Source organism: Diabrotica virgifera, chromosome 2, assembly GCF_917563875.1.
Source record: "Diabrotica virgifera virgifera chromosome 2, PGI_DIABVI_V3a".
NCBI lineage: Eukaryota > Metazoa > Arthropoda > Insecta > Coleoptera > Chrysomelidae > Diabrotica > Diabrotica virgifera.
Window position 1 is genome coordinate 262,223,241 of NC_065444.1, and position 21,606 is coordinate 262,244,846.

The 21,606-nt window shown below is 33.2% G+C and overlaps 2 protein-coding genes across 2 annotated transcripts in view; both read left to right on the forward strand.

Moving 5' to 3' along the window:
- Positions 1-21,606, forward strand: part of LOC126880607 (facilitated trehalose transporter Tret1-like) — a 36,740-nt gene that overhangs the window by 13,324 nt on the left and 1,810 nt on the right. The window lies entirely within an intron of this gene.
- Positions 5,735-21,606, forward strand: part of LOC126880609 (facilitated trehalose transporter Tret1-like) — a 48,940-nt gene continuing 33,068 nt past the window's right edge. The window contains exon 1 of the mRNA XM_050644597.1: positions 5,735-5,845. Within this exon, the coding sequence (XP_050500554.1) occupies positions 5,761-5,845 (85 nt within the window). The 5' untranslated portion in view covers positions 5,735-5,760. The remainder of the gene's footprint in view (positions 5,846-21,606) is intronic.

Below are 21,606 nucleotides of genomic sequence, written 5' to 3' on the forward strand. Positions count from 1 at the left end.
AATGCAGAGGCTTAATCGGTCATTAAGGTTGGCATAAAAAAAAGCTAGAAGTCAGCTACTTCATTGATTTTTTGAATACGTTTCGCTTTATTATTTTAAAGCATCATCAGTTTACTACAATAAAAAAGTTGACAGTGTTTATATAAGTACATCTAACCTGTTATAATATATACTTACAAGAACAATATGTAGTTTATTGTTTGGTGTTATAATATAAATTGTAGATTTACTCAACATAGAAATAAACTTAAAGAAACATTAATGAGAACCATGCACTAATAATGTTCATAATAAATTCGATAATCCAACGATTTAAATTTGACGCCTGGCTTCATTGAGATGTTTATTTAACAAAGTGAGAACAGTTACTGAACTAAATGCGTGTTTTCCACACCCCCTCAGAACACATGTGATTTGCATCCGCTGGGTGGCCGAGTTTGTAGAAAAATGCGATTTTAAACTTTTACAGGGGTCGTTAAATAGTTAGTCGGACGAAAGATCTATATGACGGAAATATTTGATTTCATTTAATGGGAATATGGGTAGAGATATATTAATGATATTAATATATATGATGATTTAATATGCAATGTTATGTGATAACATTGCATATTAGATCATCATATATTATATTATTATCATTAATATATCTCTACCCATATTCCCATTAAATGAAATCAAATATTTCCGCCATATAGATCTTCCGTCCGACTAACTATTTAACGACCCCTGTAAAAGTTTAAAATCGCATTTTTCTACAAACTCAGCGGATACAAATCACATGTGTTCTGAGGGGGTGTGGAAAACACGCATTCAGTTGAGTAACTGTTCTCACTTTGTTAAATAAACATCTCAATGAAGCCAGGCGTCAAATTTAAATCGTTGGATTATCGAATTTATTATGAACATTATTAGTGCACGGTTCTCATTAATGTTTCTTTAAGTTTATTTCTATGTTGAGTAAATCTACAATTTATATTATAACACCAAACAATAAACTAAATATTGTTCTTGTAAGTATATATTATAACAGGTTAGATGTACTTATATAAACACTGTCAACTTTTTTATTGTAGTAAACTGATGATGCTTTAAAATAATAAAGCGAAACGTATTCAAAAAATCAATGAAGTAGCTGACTTCTAGTTTTTTTTTTGTGCCAAACTTAATGACCGATTAAATCTCTGCATTCACCAGTTGAATACTTGAAATTTAAATTAACGGTCGTATGCTTTACAATGTAATACTAAAATGTATACCATTTTTATTCAGTTGCAATGCGAAGGCAAAACTGTCTTATTTTTCACTTAGTACAGAGAGCGCAAACCAGCACTCTAAATCGACGATTTTCATTTTAGAGTGCTGGTTTACGCTGTCTGTACTAAGTGAAAAATAAGACAGTTTTGCATACGCATTGCAACTGAATAAAAATGGTATACATTTTTATTTTTCTATTAGTATTACTCCTATAGAGTAACTAGGTCCATTTTCCGTTGGAATTTACCAAGCTGTAGACGGGTTGTGAATTGCAACTTTTAGAATTCCCTCTTGTCTTCACTGCAGCATCCATCTGGCTTGCAATTTTTAGAAGCCATGGAGGTGTCACCAGGAAAATGGTCCAATAAGTTTTTCAATTAAATATCTTTTAAAAATATTTTTAAATATTTTTATTAGGTTGAAAAACTTTGACCTTCATTTAGCAGATGTATGTACGATCCCCTTAGAGGGAGTGTGAGCCGTACGGCTAAATCTGGATAACAGCCGAAATGCTTAAAGTCACAGAAGAAACCGGAATAAAATATGCAGTTAGACATATTAAAGATAAAGATCACAATAGTGATTCACTCCGACAAGCGGAAAGCAAAAAAAGTAGACTGAAATGTTGTGTTATAGAATAATGTTACGTTTTTTGTGGATGAATCGACGATTTTCGACTCTAATTGGAGTCATCATCGGAGAGAGCAGCAGGCCTACGCCTCTCCGATGATGACTCCAAAGAGTCGAAAATCGTTGATTCAGAGTGCTGGACTGCGCTCCCTGTTCTAAGTGAAAAATAAGATTGTTTTTATATCGCATTTATTTCTCATTGCACCTGAATAAAAATGGTATACATTTTTATTTTATATTATTATTACTCCTATAGAGTAACTAGGTCCATTTTTCGTTGGAACTTTACCAAGCTGCAGATGGGGGTTGTGAATTGCAACTTTTTAGAATTCCGTCTTGTCTTCACTGCAGCATCCATCTGGCTTGCAAATTTTAGAAGCCATAGAGGTGTCACCAGGAAAATGGTCCAATAAGTTTTTCAATTAAATATCTTTTAAAAATATTTTTAAATATTTTTATTAGGTTGAAAAACTTTGACATTCATTTAGCAGATGTGGCTAGGCAGCTACTCCATAACGTCAGTTTCAATGCGAGGAATAACTCTAGGTGTTTTGTCACTTGGGGCAGAGAGCAGCAAACCTACTAAACCTCTCTGATGATGGCCCCAACAAGAGGCGGAAATCGTCGATATAGAGTGCTGGTTTGCGCTCTCTTCTTTCTATCCAACTTTGGACATAGGCCTTTCCATTTCCGTCTGTCCTTGGCTGCGTTTTTCCAGTTAGTTCCTGCAGCTTTTACAATATCGTCCTTTCATCGCATCTGAGGTCTTCCTCTTCCTCTTCGTCCTGTCCACGGTCTCCAGTTTTGTATTTCAGCATTCCATCTTTTATCTTCCTGTCTCGCATTGTGGCCCGCAAATTTCCATTTTAACCCTGTTATATGTTCAGTTACATTTTTTACTTTTGTTTTCTCTCTTATCCATTTGTTTGCTTTTCTGTCTTGTAGTTTTATTCCCAACATGGATCTTTCCATTTTTCTCTGAGTTATTTCAATTTTGTTTATGCTGGCCTTTGTTAATGTCCATGTTTCTGAGCCATACGTCAGAACAGGAAGGATGCACTGGTCAAATACACGGGTTTTTAGGTAATGTTGTATCTTTGTGCTTTTTAGTATCCATCTTAACTTTCCAAATGCTGCCCACGCCAATCGGATTCTTCTCTGTACTTCAATTGTTTGGTTCTCTTTATTAGCTTTGATTATTTGACCCAGGCATATATATTCGTCAACAACCTCAATATTGACATTATTTATATTTACATTTATTCTGTCGTTTGTATTTGTCATGACTTTGGTTTTACTCATGTTCATTTTTAATCCTATCTTCTCCGATGCGTGTGCTAATTGAGTCAGCATTGTGGCTAGTTCTTCTTGGTTGGTTGTAATTAGGACATCATCGCAATATCTGAGGTGATCGAGGTTCTTCCCATTTATGTTGATACCCATGTCTTCCCATTCCAGTTCTTTAAATACGTCTTCCAGAGCTAAGGTAAAGAGTTTTGGGGATATTACATCTCCTTGTAACTTCTACGTATTTCTATGGGATTAGTATTGTTTTATTTTCCCATTCGACTGTCATAGTTGCTGTTTTATAGATGTTATGTAAGAGTTGTCTGTACCTGGACTCTGGAGCCTATTCTGCTGTTATTTAGAGCTTTTTCTATCGCCCATATCTCGACACTATCGAACGCTTTTTCATAGTCTACAAAGGCTAAACATAAATCTAGGTTGTATTCGTTTGCCTTCTCTATCAATATTTTCATAGTGAGGAGATGATCTATGGTACTAGACCCTTTTCTGAAACCTGCTTGTTCTACTGGCTGATAACTGTCCATTGGCGCTTTCTGTACTAAGTGAAAAATAAGACGGTTTTGCCTTCGCATTGCAACTGAATAAAAATGGTATACATTTTTATTATAAATATTTATTAATTGTACAATTAATGGAAAGGGTTGCTAATCGTGCTCTCTTTTATTTACACTATTATATATTTTCTATCTCTCTTTGCCGACGTTTATATTGGTAAACTGGTGAAACGCGCCTTAACACACGTCGTTGGTCCGAACCTTACATAGATGTATAGCGATACGCTTTAATTAGTATTTTTGCTTTATTTTCTTAATTTTTAATAACTTTTCTCAAAACGAAACAACATTAGTCATTTAAAATTCACATGTAATACACAAACCATATGCCAACAAGGGCCGTTGATTTTGAGAAACGAAAATGTATCCCTAAACAGATTGTTTAATGTTTTTTTAAGGAAACACTAATTGATTACGATGCCAGATTACCACACTCTTCATGTCAACTTCTTAAAATACAAAAAGGTTCTCATCTTTAAAAGGCAGATGCAGTAATTTATGGCCCTTCTGGCCATTATCGCAAAACCGCAAACCAGTTGACATAATAGTTGGTGGTCCGGCCAGTCAGTCTCTACACAGCTTGCGAACGATTCAGACACACCCTCGCTCTCGCTAACAATACCCTTTCGAGATATAAGCAAAACACCACGCTTGTTTACCCAAAATAAATAAATATATTACTGTTCGTTGTTACACTTATTTTTAATTAATTCCGTAACCTACCACCGGAATAGATCTTAGACCACATATCATAATTATTGTCGACTGATATTACTGGTGGTGATACCCCGGTATGTTCGCAGTTTTGAAATTACCGCCATATTTATTGGAGGTAAATGGCATGCCAGTTTTGATTACTTGGTATTAGAAATGTTCGTTAACAACTTTCAAACAATTAAAGACTTTTTGGTTCACTTTCTTTGCGTGCTGTCGAACTGGTAAATACGTTAAAGTTAATATCCTTCGTACTTTAATTCTACAACCAATAGACCTGGATCCCGCGTACAAAAAAAAGTTGATTAATAGAAAGCTGAAAATTTGTTAATAGCTTAACGGTGTCTAGTCGGACAAACTTTTGATATATTGGAACACTGGAACAGGGGAAGTTTTAATTGTGGAACAGGTTAAAAATTTGGAACGTCAGACTACGAAAACGTTCCATGTATTTTGTCGGACAAAACTTCCAATTGATTTGTTACCATTTCATTAAACTCTTATGCAAAAATCAGACTGGTATTTATCACCAACTGGGCATTTTAATGAGTCCAACACGAAGAACATGTCAAATAACAGGAATTATGACAGGTGATAAATAGCAGTCTGATTTAATGAGAGTTTAATAAAAGGGTAACAAATCAATTGGAAGTTCTGTCCGACAAAATACATGGGACGTTTTCATAATCTGACGTTCCAAATTTTTAAACTGTTCCACAATTAGAACTTCCCCTCTTTCAGTGTTCCCATATATCAAAGTTTGTCCGACTAGACACCGTTAAGCTATTAACAAATTTTCAGCTTGCTATTAATCAACTTTTTTTTGGTACGCGGGATCCAGGCATACAACGTATTGAGATGAATGGGCAAAGGGACGAAATTGTTAAAACTGTTAGAATAAGTTAATAATACTGTAAGCGGCACAAAACAGAGAAATCTATGGTTTGATGATCGCCAACATCCTGTAGAAGACGGCACATAAAGAAGTCTCCCTAAACTTTTATATTATTAACTTATATAGTTAATCATGATTTGTTATATTTTTCTGTTGGGATTACCTCTTACAATTTTCAATACTCTCATTTAAGACTTTTGACAGACATATGTAAATATAGCAACAATATATTATGTTTATTCTATTAATGTTTCTTATCTTCTATAAAAATTTAAATTTAGATTTTCGATAAAAAGAGCCAACAATCTGCAAAACCTAAAAATAATATTGACAGTTCTTATACTATATATATATGTAAGTGAAAATACCACAAAACAAATTATTAAAGAGATAGAGATCAAAATGGTTGTGGTTAACATTGAAAAAAATAAAGTTTCTAAAAAGGAGCAGGAAAAAACATGGCCACAAATTTACGCGGTATTTATAAGTGAGTAGACTGTCTTTATTAAAGTGATTAATGATAAAGTAACCAACCTATACATTATGCCTTATTCTACTCATATTGGCATAGATATTCCCTTATCTTTTCCACTAGTCAGTGCTGTTATCATCTATCCTGCTGGCCTATTTCTTAAGACTGTTACTCTATCTCAACTGAATACTCTCTCTAAATTTCGTATATATTTTTTAACTGTTTTTTTTTAAGTTAATGGCACTGGCAAAGCCAAAAGGCCAGTCATGTTCTCTTATAGTTTTATCAACCAATGCTTACATTATAATACATGGTCTATTGGGATGAAATAATTTTAGTATCATCAACATCATGCAACCTCTTCCCGTACACTGGTGGACATTGGTCTCTCCCATTGTTCGCCATTCTCCACGGTTCTGTGCGTATTGTTGCCATTTCTTGAACATCAATTTAATGTCGTCCATCCAGCGTGTTGGTGCTCGTCCTTTGCCTGTTTGTCTTCCCTTGGACGCCAGTTAATTAGTTTTCTGGTCCATCTTGAGTCTTTCAATCTCGCTATGTGACCTGCCCAATTCCATTTCAGCTTGGCTATACATTAGACGACATCATTGATACCTGTTCTTTTGCTTAGGTCTGGGTTCCTTCTTTTGTCTTTTTTTTTTCACGCCGAGAATCGATCTTTCCATGCGCCTTTGTGCCACTCACATTTTAGTCTATTGTTTTTGTGAGCGTGAGAGTTTCTGCTCCGTATGTCATAGTAGGAAAAACGCATTGATCAAATGTCTTCCGTTTCATAGCTGTTGGGATGTAGCTCTTAAATGGACGGAATTCTGTAGAAAGGAACCAAAGCACTAATATGCATTTTTCCTATTAACAGTCTCACAGGTTGTAAAATACCCCGTAGATACTTATGCAGAAAAGAACCAAGCCACATACCATACCAGGTGGTGAATTGGAAAACGGGCCATAGGAAACTCGATGTAAAATTCTAAACTGTTTGTATTCCTGCTTCCCTAATTATTTTACATCAAAAGACATCAGAAACTATTTGTAGAGGATTGAAATCTGTAGTGAAAACAACTGTTAAAATTGTTCTACGAATTAAACATATTCCAAAATTTTGTAAAAATGTAATACATTTTTCAGTTTTTCAGCCCAAAATTAGGCCACACAGAGTGCAATAATGTGTCACAATGAAGTTATTATTGTCACATTTTTGAACTGTCTATAAAGATTTTTTATTCAGTTAATGGTGTGAGCACTGTCAGTTAAATAGTAACTTTTACACACATACCTACCTACTGTGATGTATCATATTTTTCAAAATTTTGGAATGCATTTAAATCGTAGAACAATTTTAACTTTTGATTTTAATACAGATTTCAATTATCTACAAATATTCTCTCATGACTTTTGATATAAAATAATTAGGGAAGCAGGAATTCAACAGTTGAGAATTTTACATTGAGTTTCCTATGGCCGATTTTACGATTCACCACCCGGTATATACCGTCCTGTGTGAGCGAAAGAACCAACCAACATTATCGTTGCAGCATGACAGCGTTCTGATGAAAAGATCCATTGGGTTAGTTCTTTTATGCAAATTCACTTAAGTTATTTTGCAGAAGGGAACCAAGCTGCAAAAGTGGATTTTTTTAATACAACTGTTTTCTTGAATTCACGGTTCTTTCTGAACAAATTATTAAACCCAGTAATTTCATATTAACATTTTTTTAGATTATACGCCTGGTTATGTAACTCAATAATGAAAAATAAATGTTTGTTAACTTTGAATTCACTTAAGTTGTTTTGCAGAAGGAAAAGAAGCCACAAAAGTGGATTTTTTTCAAACAACTGTTTTCTTGAATTAAACGTTATGTGTTAAATCAAATCTAATGCATATGTTATAGTCAAAGCCCTAATTTCAGGAACTCCTACGTTTGACAAGTTTGACAGTTTGACTAGGCAATCCTCAGGTCTGACTGACGGTCTTAGTCAAAGCCCGAAATAAATTACAGTTTCGGCCTTTGACTAGTCAAGCCTAGGAGAGACTAAGTTGGTCAGGCAAAGGTCGAAATTTAATAGTCAAACCCCGGTCAGCTATTAAAATGTCGTAATTTGTTAGATCAGGTTTCATAAAACGTCATTTTTTAATTGTAATGTTTATTATTTTTATATTGTCGTAAATAAAATAAAAAAAATAGTGTTTATTCTCACATGTTGAGGCATTATGGCATTTAGAGTTGCATAATACGTTAGACCTTTTACACTTACGTAATTTGAAAGAGTATTTCTTATTGCAGTAGCATTTTATAAATCCTTGTCCTTCAAATTTAGAATCTTTTGTACTAATTTCTCTTAGAGACAGAGACAGCTTAACGTCTGGAACATCTTCGAAATTAGGAAATTTCTCTTTGCATTCTCTTATTTGATTTCTTGAAAAAAGTGTGTTTATTGTTCCCTTTTTCGTACCAACTCTATATAAACCGTCAATTGTTTTATCTTGTATGCTACTCAAAATATTTCGAGCATCCTCTTTGGCTCTATCAAAGCTGGGGATAGGTATTGTTACAGTTTTTCCGATCGAAATTGGAGGACATTTTTTTCACTTAATTGTTTCATAGCATTTACCTGGGCATGAAGACCTTCAATCGCATTTCCTTTATTTATTTTAATCTTTTCTGTCTGTGCACAATGCATGCTCGAACGCGTGCAAAGGAGATGCTCAAACTATTTTGGGTATCTTACAAGATAAAACAATAATTGACGGTTTATATAGAGTTGGTACGAAATACGGAACAATAAACACATTTTTTTCAAGAAATCAAATAAGAGAGTGCAAAGAGAATTTGACTAATTTCGAAGATGTTCCAGACGTTAAGCTGACTCTAAGAGAAATTAGTACAAAAGATTCTAAATTTGGAGGACAAAGATTTATAAAATACCATTGCAATAAGAAGTGATCTTCAAAACCATGAAAGTGTAAAAGATGTAACGTATTGTGCAACTCTTAATGCCATAATGCCTCAACATGCGAGAATAAACACTAATTTTTTTATTTTAATTACGACAATATAAAAATAATAAACATTACAATTAAAAAATTACGTTTTATTAAACCTAATCTATAACAAATTACGACATTTTAATAGCTGATCGGGGTTTGACTAGTCAAACCCCGATTTCATAAAATTAAATTTCGACCTTTGCCTGACCAACGTAGTCTCCCTAGGTTTGACTAGTCAGAGGCCGAAATTGTAATTTATTTCGGGCTTTGACTAAGACCGTCAGTCAGACCTGAGGATTGAATAGTCAAACCTAGGAGTGCCTGAAATTCGGGCTTTGACTATAACATATATTAGTAAACGCCTAAAGATTATGGTTAATTATTTTCAACGAAAATTTTGTTTTCGTTTATAAATTGGCAAAGTCTGTTCGTTCGTGCGTCGCCGCTCCTGCAATACTTGGAGCCAATTTACCGATAGATTCCCATGTAGTTTTGTCTCCTGAATCCAAATCTGAAAACGGCATTTCGATATCTCTAACCATCTTCGAGATAACCGACCTCAAAGTCTACTTGCATCTCGGGACAAAAATTTAGGGTCTTTTAGCAATTCTACAATAGACACTGCTAAAAACGCATTAAACCTAATTAGTCTAGTAAAATAAAATTACACTACATGTAAATCAAAATGTAAATTCGTACAGGTTGAAACAAATTTTATATCAAAGTTTAGGTGGGTACAAAAGATATTTTCAAGAAAGTATCCAAATCATACAAGGGGATCATTGTTTAAATAATTAAAAAGGGGTCATTTTTGCAAAAAACTTACTTTTTTAACTGCTGAGGTCATTCAATAACTAATGAAGGTGTATAGTATTTTCTGCAAAGTTGAAGGGTAAATTTTTCACATAAGACTTACAAAATTAAATTTGACCCCCTATTTATTTAAATAATTATACATAAATCTTTAAAAACAAATTTGCAAAAAATTATTTTTAGCGTTTTAAATAAGCACTATAAAATACCTTATTTTACAGGAGAAGTTGCGCTATGTTATCAGTATTAACAAAAAAAAATTGGTCCAAAAATATTTAATATTTTTTGAGATATTGAATTTGTATATTAAATGTTACTCTATTTTCAATTGCAAAAACGCGGTTGTCTCCAAAGATGTATTCACCTGTATTAAATCTTATTATTTTTATTTTTTTGTATATTTTCGATAAATGTACCGATAAATTCAAATTTCAATTAAACTTCCCCCTAAAATGGCATTTGAAAATTATTCAAATTTGTTTATAATTTGTTTTTTTAATAACGTCGCGGGGATCAAGCATTTTGAAATACCGTTTCGATAATTGGATTCCTGGGAATTTTTCACTAATTAACAAATTTTTTTGTCTTTTTTTCCTCTTCTTTTTTTTCTTGGAGTTATATTACTACGGGCCCTTTTAGGGTTAAGTTTCATTAATAATGTTGAATCTCTAAATTGTAGATTCTAGACCTAAAAATATTACGATTGGTCTAAAATCACTTAAATAAAATGTGGCTACTTACTGAGTTACAGGGTGTTTTATTTAAAAATTTAAAAATTATTTTTACCAAGTACTTTCAAACTATTTGACGTATCCTTATCATACTTTACAGAAAGTGTGGCTACTATACAGTCTACTAAATTGTGATAAACAAAAGTTTCTAGCTACTACCAGAGGCGTACGACAGGGGATAGTTAATGGTTGACCCTTCCCAAATTCTACGCCACTGAGGGAATTACTATTTTAGTGAAATTTTTCGATTCTCTAATACTTTCTATGTAAATAATATACTCTTTACTGGTAACGATTAAGTCATTAGTTTTCGAGATATTGGACGTTAAAAATGAAACGGCATAGTTATTTTGATTCATTCATTCATTCATTTTAAACTTCCAATATCTCTCAAAATGATGACTTTATCGATACCAATAAAGTTATGTACATACAAGGTATTGGAGAATCGAAAAATTTCGCTAAAATAGTAATTCACTCAGTGGCGTAGAATTTGGGAAGGGTCAATCATTCCTTATCCCCTGTCGTACGCCTCTGGTAGTAGCTAGAAACGTTTATTAATCACAATTTAGTAGGGTGTATAATAGCTACACTTTCTGCCACGTAAGATAAGGATACGTCAAATAGTTTTAAAGTACTTGGTAAAAATAATTTTTAAATTTTTAAATAAAACACCCTGTAACTCAGTAAGTAGCCACATTTTATTTAAGAGATTTTAGTTAAATCTTAATATTTTTAGGTCTAAAATCTACAACTCAGAGATTCGACATTCTTAATAAAATTTTACCATAAAAGGGCCCGAAATAATATAACTCCAAGGAAAAAAAGAAGAAGAAAAGACGACAAAAAAATTTTGTTAATTAGTAAAAAATTCCCAGGAACCCAATTATCGAAACGGCATTTCACAATACTTAATCCCCGCGACGTTATTAAAAAAACAAATTATAAACAAATTTGAATAATTTTCAAATGCCATTTTAGGGGGGAGTTTAATTGAAATTTGAATTTATCAATACATTTATCGAAAACATACATAAAATAAAAAATAATGAGATCTTAAGCAGGTAAATATTTCTTTGGCACCAACCGCGTTTTTGCAATTGAAAATATAGTAACATTTAATAAACAAATTCAATATCTCAAAAAATATTAATAATTTTTGGACCAATTTTTTTTTGCTTAATACTGGTAACATACCGCAACTTAGTTTATAAAAAAAGATATTTTATAGTGCTTATTTAAAACGCTAAAAATATTTTTTTGCAAATTTGTTTTTAAAGATTTATATACAATTATTTAAATAAATAGGGGGTCAAATTTAATTTAGTAAGTCTTATGTGAAAGATTTTCTCTTCCACTTTGCAGAAAAAAATCCCATATATCATCATCGATAAGTGGATTACCTCAGCAGTTAAAAAAGTATTTTTTTTTGCAAAAATGACCCCTTTTTAATTATTTAAACAATGATCCCCTTGTATGATTTGGATACTTTCTTGAAAATATCTTTTGTACCCACCTAAACTTTGATATAAAATTTGTTTTAATCTGTACGAATTTACATTTTGACTTTTTTTAATTTTATTAGGCTAAATGTACATACATAAAAACTTGGGCTGTCTACCCAATGATAATGTATTCTGTGTATGTGTCTACTAAAGTTGGACACATAATATATTATATTATGGGAAACTTTTTTATTTTTAATTTTATGAAAAAATGTATTCTTCATAAAAAGTTCTGCATGGTTTAAAACCTAAGAATCAACCATCAGATATAAAATGTTATCTATATTATATGAGGTATGTCAAAAAATATGAATTTCGCTTCTAGAGTAAAGTACCTTTATTTCTCACAATATCGAAAATCGTTATTTATTACTAAAAGTTGTTTGACATTAAAATTATGTTCTACTCGTAATATATGCAATTACATACCTCCTAATAAAAAAAAAAATATTTGAAAATTTTTCTCAAATTACGGATACCTAACAACTCTTTTATTCTTAATTTCACGAAGAAAAGTTATTTTTTATAAAAAGTTCTTCATGGTTTAAAATCCAAGATGCAACCATCATTTTATTAATTTTATACAAGGTATGTCAAAAAATATGAAATTCGCTTAAGAGTAAACCTTTATAGTTCACAATACTTCAATTAGAAGGATATAATTGCACATTAAAACATTTTTAATTCCAAACTACTTTTCATAATATCAATTTTTCATAATATGAATTTAAATACGTTTTCGTTATGATAATGTTCGCATTTTCAGCTTGTTTTAATGATAGTATTGTAACGAACACTTTTAACTACAAATAAACAGTAAAATATTTGCAATATTTCTCTTCTTGCTTACAATGCATACCAAAAGTTTTCAGGGTGTTTATTATGGTAGGGCAGCCCAAGCGGGGATTTTTGCAGTTACTCGAGCGCGTCAGATTATCAAATGGGGAGAAACCTTGTACCCTGTAACTGTACCCCTAACATATATTGGATTTGAATACAGGGGAGTTCGTTAAGGGGTGTCCGAAAAAAAATCCATCCTTAGAAAAACTCAAAATCGTAGATAAGGTAAGTTAAGTACATGCAAAAGAGTGTATATTTCAAATATACGCGGGGCGTAAGGAAATGGGTGGGTCACAAAGTTTCACAAGAAAAAGCGAATATTTCGAGAAATAAACTTTAGATCGAAAAACTAAAAAATAAGGTCCAAACCACACGGACTACGCTGCAGCGCTACTCTGTGGATCCACAGAGTGGCTGACGAAGATTTACCGTGGGTTCTTATGTAGAGTGGCCGGCGTACCCCACACGAGCGAGTGTAGCCGGCCACAGTCGCCAGCCACAGACGCTAGTGGCGTCCACTAGTGGCAAACCCAATTCAGACGGACCACTTTTGTAGCCGGTACAGATGTTTACGAGAGGTTATAGGGTGAGCACCTAAAATGAATCTCGATTCAGAACGGTTTTTGATTGAAGTGCAAAACAGGATATAATATGTGATACAAGAACCCGAGGGCATATTTATAGGTCATTAAAAGGAAAACCGTGGGACGTCATCTTTGAATTATTTGTTTCTGATTTTAAAGAAGGTCCTATCGAAAAGAATAAATCCCATAAGCAATGTTTTCTCTATTACATATTTATATTTACCTACATTTTATTATACATTGGATGCATTTGAACTGAACAAAACAAATAAGGGCCAGCACATACGGTGAAACGCAAATGTAACGAAACTGCAACCCTCAGCTACTTTTGAGTTTATGCCATAGACGTCTATGAGAAACCACATATGATGAAACCATTTTGACCGTTTCAAACCGACGATTTGAAACGCATACAGATCAGTTGCATTGATTGGAGCCACAGACATATAATTGATATTCTTCTCAATGTACTATGTATGGATGTATCTGTTACCGGCCAAACCCGATTTCACCGCCCTAACCGCCTTAGGATAAACTAGTATGGCCTAGGCCAAACTAGTTTATCCTATCGCGCGTAGGCCAAACTAGTTTATCCTGATATAAATAAACACACTTCAGGCCAAACTAGTTTATCCTGATATAATAAAGATTCACACTTCAGGATAAACTAGTACGGCCTTCTTCTTCTTCTTCTTGTAGTGCCTATCCGTTTCGGATGTTGGCGACCATCATGGCATTATCTACTTTTCACACTGCTGCTCTGAAAAGACTTGTAGTGGTTGTGTTGAACCACGTACGTAGATTTTTCTAGATATTTTTTAGATGCGTCTGTAAATAAGATATGATGATTTTTAAAATAATTTTCTATGTCTGAATTAAACATATTTCTCGCGCGCGAAACACGCGCATAATGCACCAACAACGCGCGTGTCAGGCGCGCCTTATGCGCGTCTTGCGCGATTTATGCGCGCCATTTTCGCACTTTATGCGCGCTTTAAGTGCGCGTTTTGCGAACTTTATGCGCGCGTTTTGCGCACATTACGCGCACGTTTTGCGCACTTTATGCGCGTTTTGCGCACTTTATGCGCGCCTTACGTGCACGTTATGCGAACTTTACGCGCGCGTTATGCGCACTTTATGCGCGCATTACGTGCGCCTTTTGCGAACTTTATGCGCGCGTTCCGCGCACTTTACGCGCGCGTTTTGCGCACTTTATGCGCGCCTTATGCGCACATTATGCGCGCCTTACGTTCGTTTTGCGAACTTTATGCGCGCGTTTTGCGCACATTACGCGCGCCTTTTGCGCACTTTATGCGCGTTTTGCGCTCTTTATGCGCGCGTTTTGGGCACTTTATGCGCGTATTGAGCGCCTTACGTGCGCGTTCTGCGCACCTTATGCGCGCGGTTTGCGCGATTTATACGCTAGTTTTGCGCGCGAGAAATATTATGTTTAATTCAGACAGAAAATTATTTTAATAATCATCATATCGTATTTACAGACGCATCTAAAAAAAGCTCTTTTTAGAGCAGCGGTGTGAAAAGTAGAGATTGCCATGATGGTCGCCAACATCCGAAATGGATAGGCACTACAAGAAGAAGAAGAAGAAGGCCGTACTAGTTTATCCTGAAGTGTGAATCTTTCTTATATCAGGATAAACTAGTTTGGCCTGAAGTGTGTTTATTTATATCAGGATAAACTAGTTTGGCCTACGCGCGATAGGATAAACTAGTTTGGCCTTGGCCATACTAGTTTATCCTAAGGCGGTTAGGACAAACTAGTTTGGCCGAAATCGGGTTTGGCCGTTTTTTTAAAGTACCCACTACGACACAAAAATACGAAACCCGATAAAAACACAAGTTTCCTGCACACCGGGTTCAATGAAACTGAAATATATGCGTTTCAAACGGCCGGTCTGAAATGGTCCATATGGTTTCATCATGTGTGGTCTCTCATAGGCGTCTACTGCATAAACTCAAATGAAATTCAAAAGTAACCGACAGTTTCAGTTTCGTTACATTTGCGTTTCACCGTATGTGGTGGGCCTTAAAGTTATTTAAGTATGAAATTTTATAAAATGTTTAAAACTGTGGACATTACAAACACTGATTTTGACGAACACACTTTTTAAAAAAATATATTAGCCGGCAAGTTTTTAATCATTTGAACAAACTTTTTTTTCTCACCCATTACATTACCCGCCGCACCCTTCCAAAGGATCCACTTCGCAGCGTAGTCGCCGGCGCTAGAAAATCGCCTGTTTCAGCCACTCTGTGGATCCACAGAGTAGCGCTGCAGCGTGGTCCGTGTGGTTTGGCTCTTAGTAAAAACTAAGTGTTCAATATGTTTTAAAAATCTATCGAATGATACCAAACACGACCCCCACGGAGAGGGGTGGGGAGTAAATTTAAAATTTTAAATAGGAACCCGGCGATATTTCGCGAAATGAACATCAGATCGAAAAACTGCAACATACGACCCCCCACAGAGGTGAGGTGGAGGGTTACTTTAAAATCTTAAATAAGAGCCCCCATTTTTTATTGCAGATTTGGATTCCTTACGTACAAATAAGTAAGTTTTATTCGAGATATTTTTTCGAATTATGGATAGATGGCGCAATAATCGAAAAAAAAACGAATGTTGGAAATGGAAAATTATATAAAAAATGGAAAGTCCCCACTTAAATGGAAAATTTTACCTAACTTTTTTTGGTTTTAGGACATACTCTTCACAACCCAATAAGTCCCCATAACTCTCGAGTAACTACAAAAGCATACTTTCCTCCCCTACTATTATAACTATAACTTAAACAAATTTAACCCTTAACCGCTGACATGCCGCGGTATGTTATACCGCGCCGAAAATATCATCATCATCAGGGCTTTTCATTCCGGGTGGAATTTTTGCCGCTCTTACGTAGAGCTCTTTGATTCGTTTATTGCGGTGAATCACTCCGCATTCCACTTGTATGTTGTCAAAGTTTATTGTATGACTTGGATTTCGTTACAATTTTCTTCCACTTATTTTGATATGTGCATAGTTCCCTCCAGTTTCTCACTTCCAGAACAGAGCCGTGCGGTACATTTTTTCAATATGTTGCAAGTCTTCGAAATGCCGCCCCTTAAGATTATTGAAACTAAACTTTTATTTTTATTAAATGAAACGACACAAAATGAACGAAAACTTTTATTTTAAAAACAAAACATACCTTAAAATAAATGAAATATGTATTAACATTAAATAATATTTACAAAAATTACAATTTTGCCCTTCTGATTTTAATTTTTGGCAAACTGTCCATCCGATTGGTGCAGTTTAAAGTAGCAGCTAGTGAGGACTCTTGAAATGAGTGCTAAATTTTTCAGTTTTGTTTGTCATATGGAGCTTCGTAAATAGTTTTTATTAATTTTTAATTTTGAAAAACTTCTTTCCCCACTAGCTACCGAGACACGCAGTGGTAATAAAATTCTTAGTGATACAACTACATTTGGGTATAAAGAAATTAGGGCATTTTGGTACAAACAGTTCAAAAACTCAAAACCTTAAAAGATAGGTGTCATGGAGTATCATTTGAGATATATCACGCAATTCTTCTTGATCATTTGAATCTATAGCCAATTCTTATTCTTTTTCTATTGAAAGCATTGAATGAAGATTCATACAATATTTTTCTAGTGTTTTATCATCTATTTCCATCCATTTAAAAATATCATATAAAAATTTATAGAAGCGAAAATCGGCCAATCAAAGAATTAATAGCAATGTCTAAAATATAGATAAAACCATTTATTTTAAATGTATCTTCCTCTGTTAAGAACCCATCTACAGATTGTTCGTAATCAGATTGGCGCCTTTTCCTCGTGGCTTGAATTTTATTTTCAGCTGGAAATTCTGAGCTTATATCACGATTTTCTGCAATTTCATTAGCAGTAATTTTCATGTGGTCATAGCCAGATTGTCTGTAACTTTTCATTTTTTCTGTAGTTGCTGACAACATTTTTACACAATCTGATAAATTTTTAGTTACATGTTGCAACATCTTTATACTATACCGCTTTTCCATAACTTTTCCAAATTTGTCAAAATAAGTCCTGTTAAATCTTCACCGGTTGAATCACTAGCTTTAAAACATCCAGTAAAAAATTCCTCGATAATTTATTCTGCCTAGAATTAAAAGCGAAAAATCTTATCGTCAATGAGAGCTGTTTTATATTAGTCCAGAAAGCCACTGCGCATCCGCTAGGAAAAATATTCTAATTCGGATTTTTTGCACAATCTTACTCAAAAAGGACTCCTTTTAACAAATTTGCATGTTGCCAGGACCAAAAGGTGGTCAAAAATTTTTTAAACGTTTTTTTTTTTTGTTTTTTTCCTAAAATTATTTTTTTTGCACGGAAAAAAGTTTTTTTAGGTTTTTTGAATCATTCCAAATAGAAAAGGTCTTTAGTGACTTTTCTCTAAAAATGATAGTTTTTGACATATAAGCGATTAAAAATTGAAAATTGCGAAATCGGTCATTTTTAATCCTCAAAAACTATGTGAAAACTGAAAATTTAAATGTTGCCAAAGTAGGTAGATAGTCTTTAAACATCGATTGATGAAATCCCGAAGAGTTTTTTGCAATACAATATTCAAAACTCCTTTGTTTTTTAATTGCTAATCAAGCGTGCGCGACACTATTTTCCACCGACAGTATGGTGAAAATGAAAGGAATAAATTCGTTATTTCGTTAACCGGCGACTTTAAGGAAAAATCCCGAAACAGATCGATTTTTATTTTTAAGTTATGATATTGTGGCATATATGGTATACTAGTGACGTCATCCATCTGGGCGTGATGACGTAATCTAAGATTTTTTTAAATGAGAATAGGGGTCGTGTGCTAGCTCATTTGAAAGGGTCTTCGATTTTCTATTCAGTAATATAAACATTTATATAATTATTTATACAGGGTGTCCTTCTACTTCTTTTTTTGTCAAATAATTTAATTTAATAAAAATTTTTTGGACACCCTGTATAACTAATTATGTAAATGTTTACATTACTGAATAGACAATTGAAGACCCTTTCAAATGAGCTAGCACACGACCCCTATTCTCATTTAAAAAAATCTTCGATTACGTCATCACGCCCAGACGGATGACGTCACCAGTATACCATATATGCCACAATATCATAACTTAAAAATAAAAATCGACCTGTTTCGGGTTTTTCCTTGAAGTTGCCGGTTTACGAAATAACGAATTTATTCCTTTCATTTGCACCATACTGTATACACATGCAACGGTGTCGCGCACGCGTGATTAGAAATTAAAAAACAAAGGAGTTTTGAATAATGTATTGCAAAAATCTTTTCTAGATTTTATCAATCGATGTTTAAAGAATATCTACCTACCTTGGCAACATTCAAATTTTAAGTTTTTCACATAGTTTTTGAAGGTTAAAAATGGCCGATTTCGCAATTTTTCAATTTTTAATCGCTTATATGTCAAAAACTATCAACTTTAGAGAAAAGTCACTAAAGACCTTTTCTGTTTGGAATGATCCAAAAAACCTAAAAAAACTTTGTTCCGTGCAAAAAAAATAATTTTAGGAAAAAAACAAAAAAAAAACGTTTAAAAAATTTTTGACCACCTTTTGGTCCTGGCAACATGCAAATTTGTTAAAAGGAGTCATTTTTGAGTAAGATTGTGCAAAAAATCCGAATTAGAATATTTTCCTAGCGGATGCGCAGTGGCTTTCTGGACTATATGACTTACGTCTGGGGTACAATCGGCGATTATCGAAAAATATTTAGCGATTTTTGCTATTTCGACAATTTTGTTTAAAGAGCATTACCCAATAAACTTATCAATTCATCTTGCCTACTGGTGCTTAAATAAGTCACAAACCACTTATCAGACTCTCGTTAAACTCTGCTGATATGTTCTTCCATTACTGGATCAAACTCAGAGAGCAATTGTACTAACTTTAAAAGGTTTCCATTATTAGGTTGAAACAAATGATCAGTTGTTCCCCGAAAAGCTAAACATTGTGAGGCCAAAAGTCTAATTATTCTTTTCACAACTTTTCCCCAATCTTGAATTATCCATTATTACATTAGATTTTACTGATTCTGCCGCCCCCCTTGTGATGCCGCCTGATGCGACTGCCTCACCGCATCATAGCACGGCACAGCCCTGTTCCAGAATTTTGATATCTCTCATGGCCTGGTCCTCCCATCTCTCTCTGGGTTTTCCCTTGGTCTTCTTCTTGGTCTTCCCCTTGGTCTTTCAGTTTCTGGTTTCCACCTGCCTAGTGATCTTCTTAATCAGTAAGTCGTTTTTCCTTCTCTCTATGTGGCCCAGCCATCTCAGCCTCTGTGCTTTAATAAATCTAACTATATTGTGTTATCAAACCTGTTGTATAAATGATTCCTAGAACACCATCTATGTACCTTCAAATGGTGTGTAATTATTGTAACTGCTCTTAACTGTTGCAGTTTTAATATGTAGGGGAGTGCAATTAGAACGAAAACATGCGTTGTTTCGGAAAAATTCAAACAAGCTTATATTTTTCTAAAACTTTTTTTGTTAGTTTATATACTTGTTAAAGTAAAAAGTTCTACTAACAGATTTGGCCGCTAATTGTTTGTTAATTGTTTAAACAATAACAATTGTTTTTTATAAATAATTTTAAAAATATCGTTAAATTCATTATTTTACTTTGATCAAATATGTTTCTATTTTGTTTTTGATTATGCTGAATCCGAATATGGCATTGCAATTTGAAAATTTTTTTACAGAGGCTCTTATACAGTATGTCTGCGTAGCTAGGAACCACATGGAAAACTTTTTTATTATCAATTTTTTGAAAAAAAGTTATTCTTCACAAAATGCCCTGGTTAGTCAAAAATCTAAAAGTCAACCATCATATATCAAGTTTTATCAATTTTATACGAGTTATGTCAAAAATATGAATTTCGTTAAAGAGTAAAGTATTCCAGAATATCAAAAAATGATATTGTGAAAAGTTGTTTGGAATTAAAAACTATGTTTAAATATACAATATCATTCTAATCGAAAAAAAAATTTTTTCAATTATTTCTCAAATTACGGATACCTCATCATCATTTTATTACAATTATGATAACTATTTTATTATCACTTTTACGAAAAAAAGTTATTCTTCATAAAATGCTCTACCTGGTCTAAAATCTAAGATACAACCATCAGATATCCAATTTTTTAAATTTTATACAAGGTACGTAAAAAATATGAATTTTTCTTAAGAGTTAAGTACATTTATTATTCACAATATTTTAATTAGAAGGATGTAATTGAATACTAAAACAATTTTTTTTAATTTCAAACAACTTTTCTTAATAACAATTTTCGATATTGTGAAATGTAAAGATACTTTACTCTTGAGTGAACTTCATATTTTTTGACATACCTCGTATAAAATTAATGAAAGTTGATATTCAATGATGGCATCTTAGATTATAAACGATGCAGAGTATTTTATAAAGAATAACTTTTTTCGTAAAACTGATAATAAAAAAGTTATCAATAGGTTGCAAGTTACGCATACATACTGTATAAGAGCTGAAAAAATTTTTTTGCTGAACATTTATTATTGTTAAAGCTTATTATTAAATGTATTTTAGGTGGGTTTTACAGAAAAAAGTTTTGATCACTTTGTATAAACATTTTTTTAGCTGGTAATTTTCGGTTTTTGTATTACATTTTTGTTATCTTTCTTAATTTTCTTAAACAGAAATAGTTTATTTCATCTCTAAAGTAAAATAATTTAGTGCATTTTAAAGATTACATCCTAAGCTTTAAAAAAGTTGTTATAAAACTGGAACAGATCTGTTCAAACTTGAGTAATACCGTCTTAAAGTGGTGGTAATTCTATAAAACTACGAAGATATCAAAAATTACATTTTTTGAGACGTCATATCGTTTGAATTAAATTTTTGAGATTTTTTTTTGAATTCATGTAAGGCTCATTTTCCGCCCACACGGTACTTATGTCCATAAATTCTATTTCTTTCTATTATAACCATAAGATAGCTTAATTATTTTTCTTTAATGTCCAATTTCCAAAATTTCATTTGACCGATCAGTTAAAGAATTACATTAAAATAACTCAACCGTGCACTTCGCCGTACGCTAGTTTACAGTGCGCCAATGTATGTGCGAAGGGTGACTTTAGCGTTATAAATAAAAAATTATAGAAGATACAGATTTAATTTTAGAAAATTCTTTATATAAGGTTTTTTTTGTAACGTTTTCTGAATTTTTCAATGGTCTCG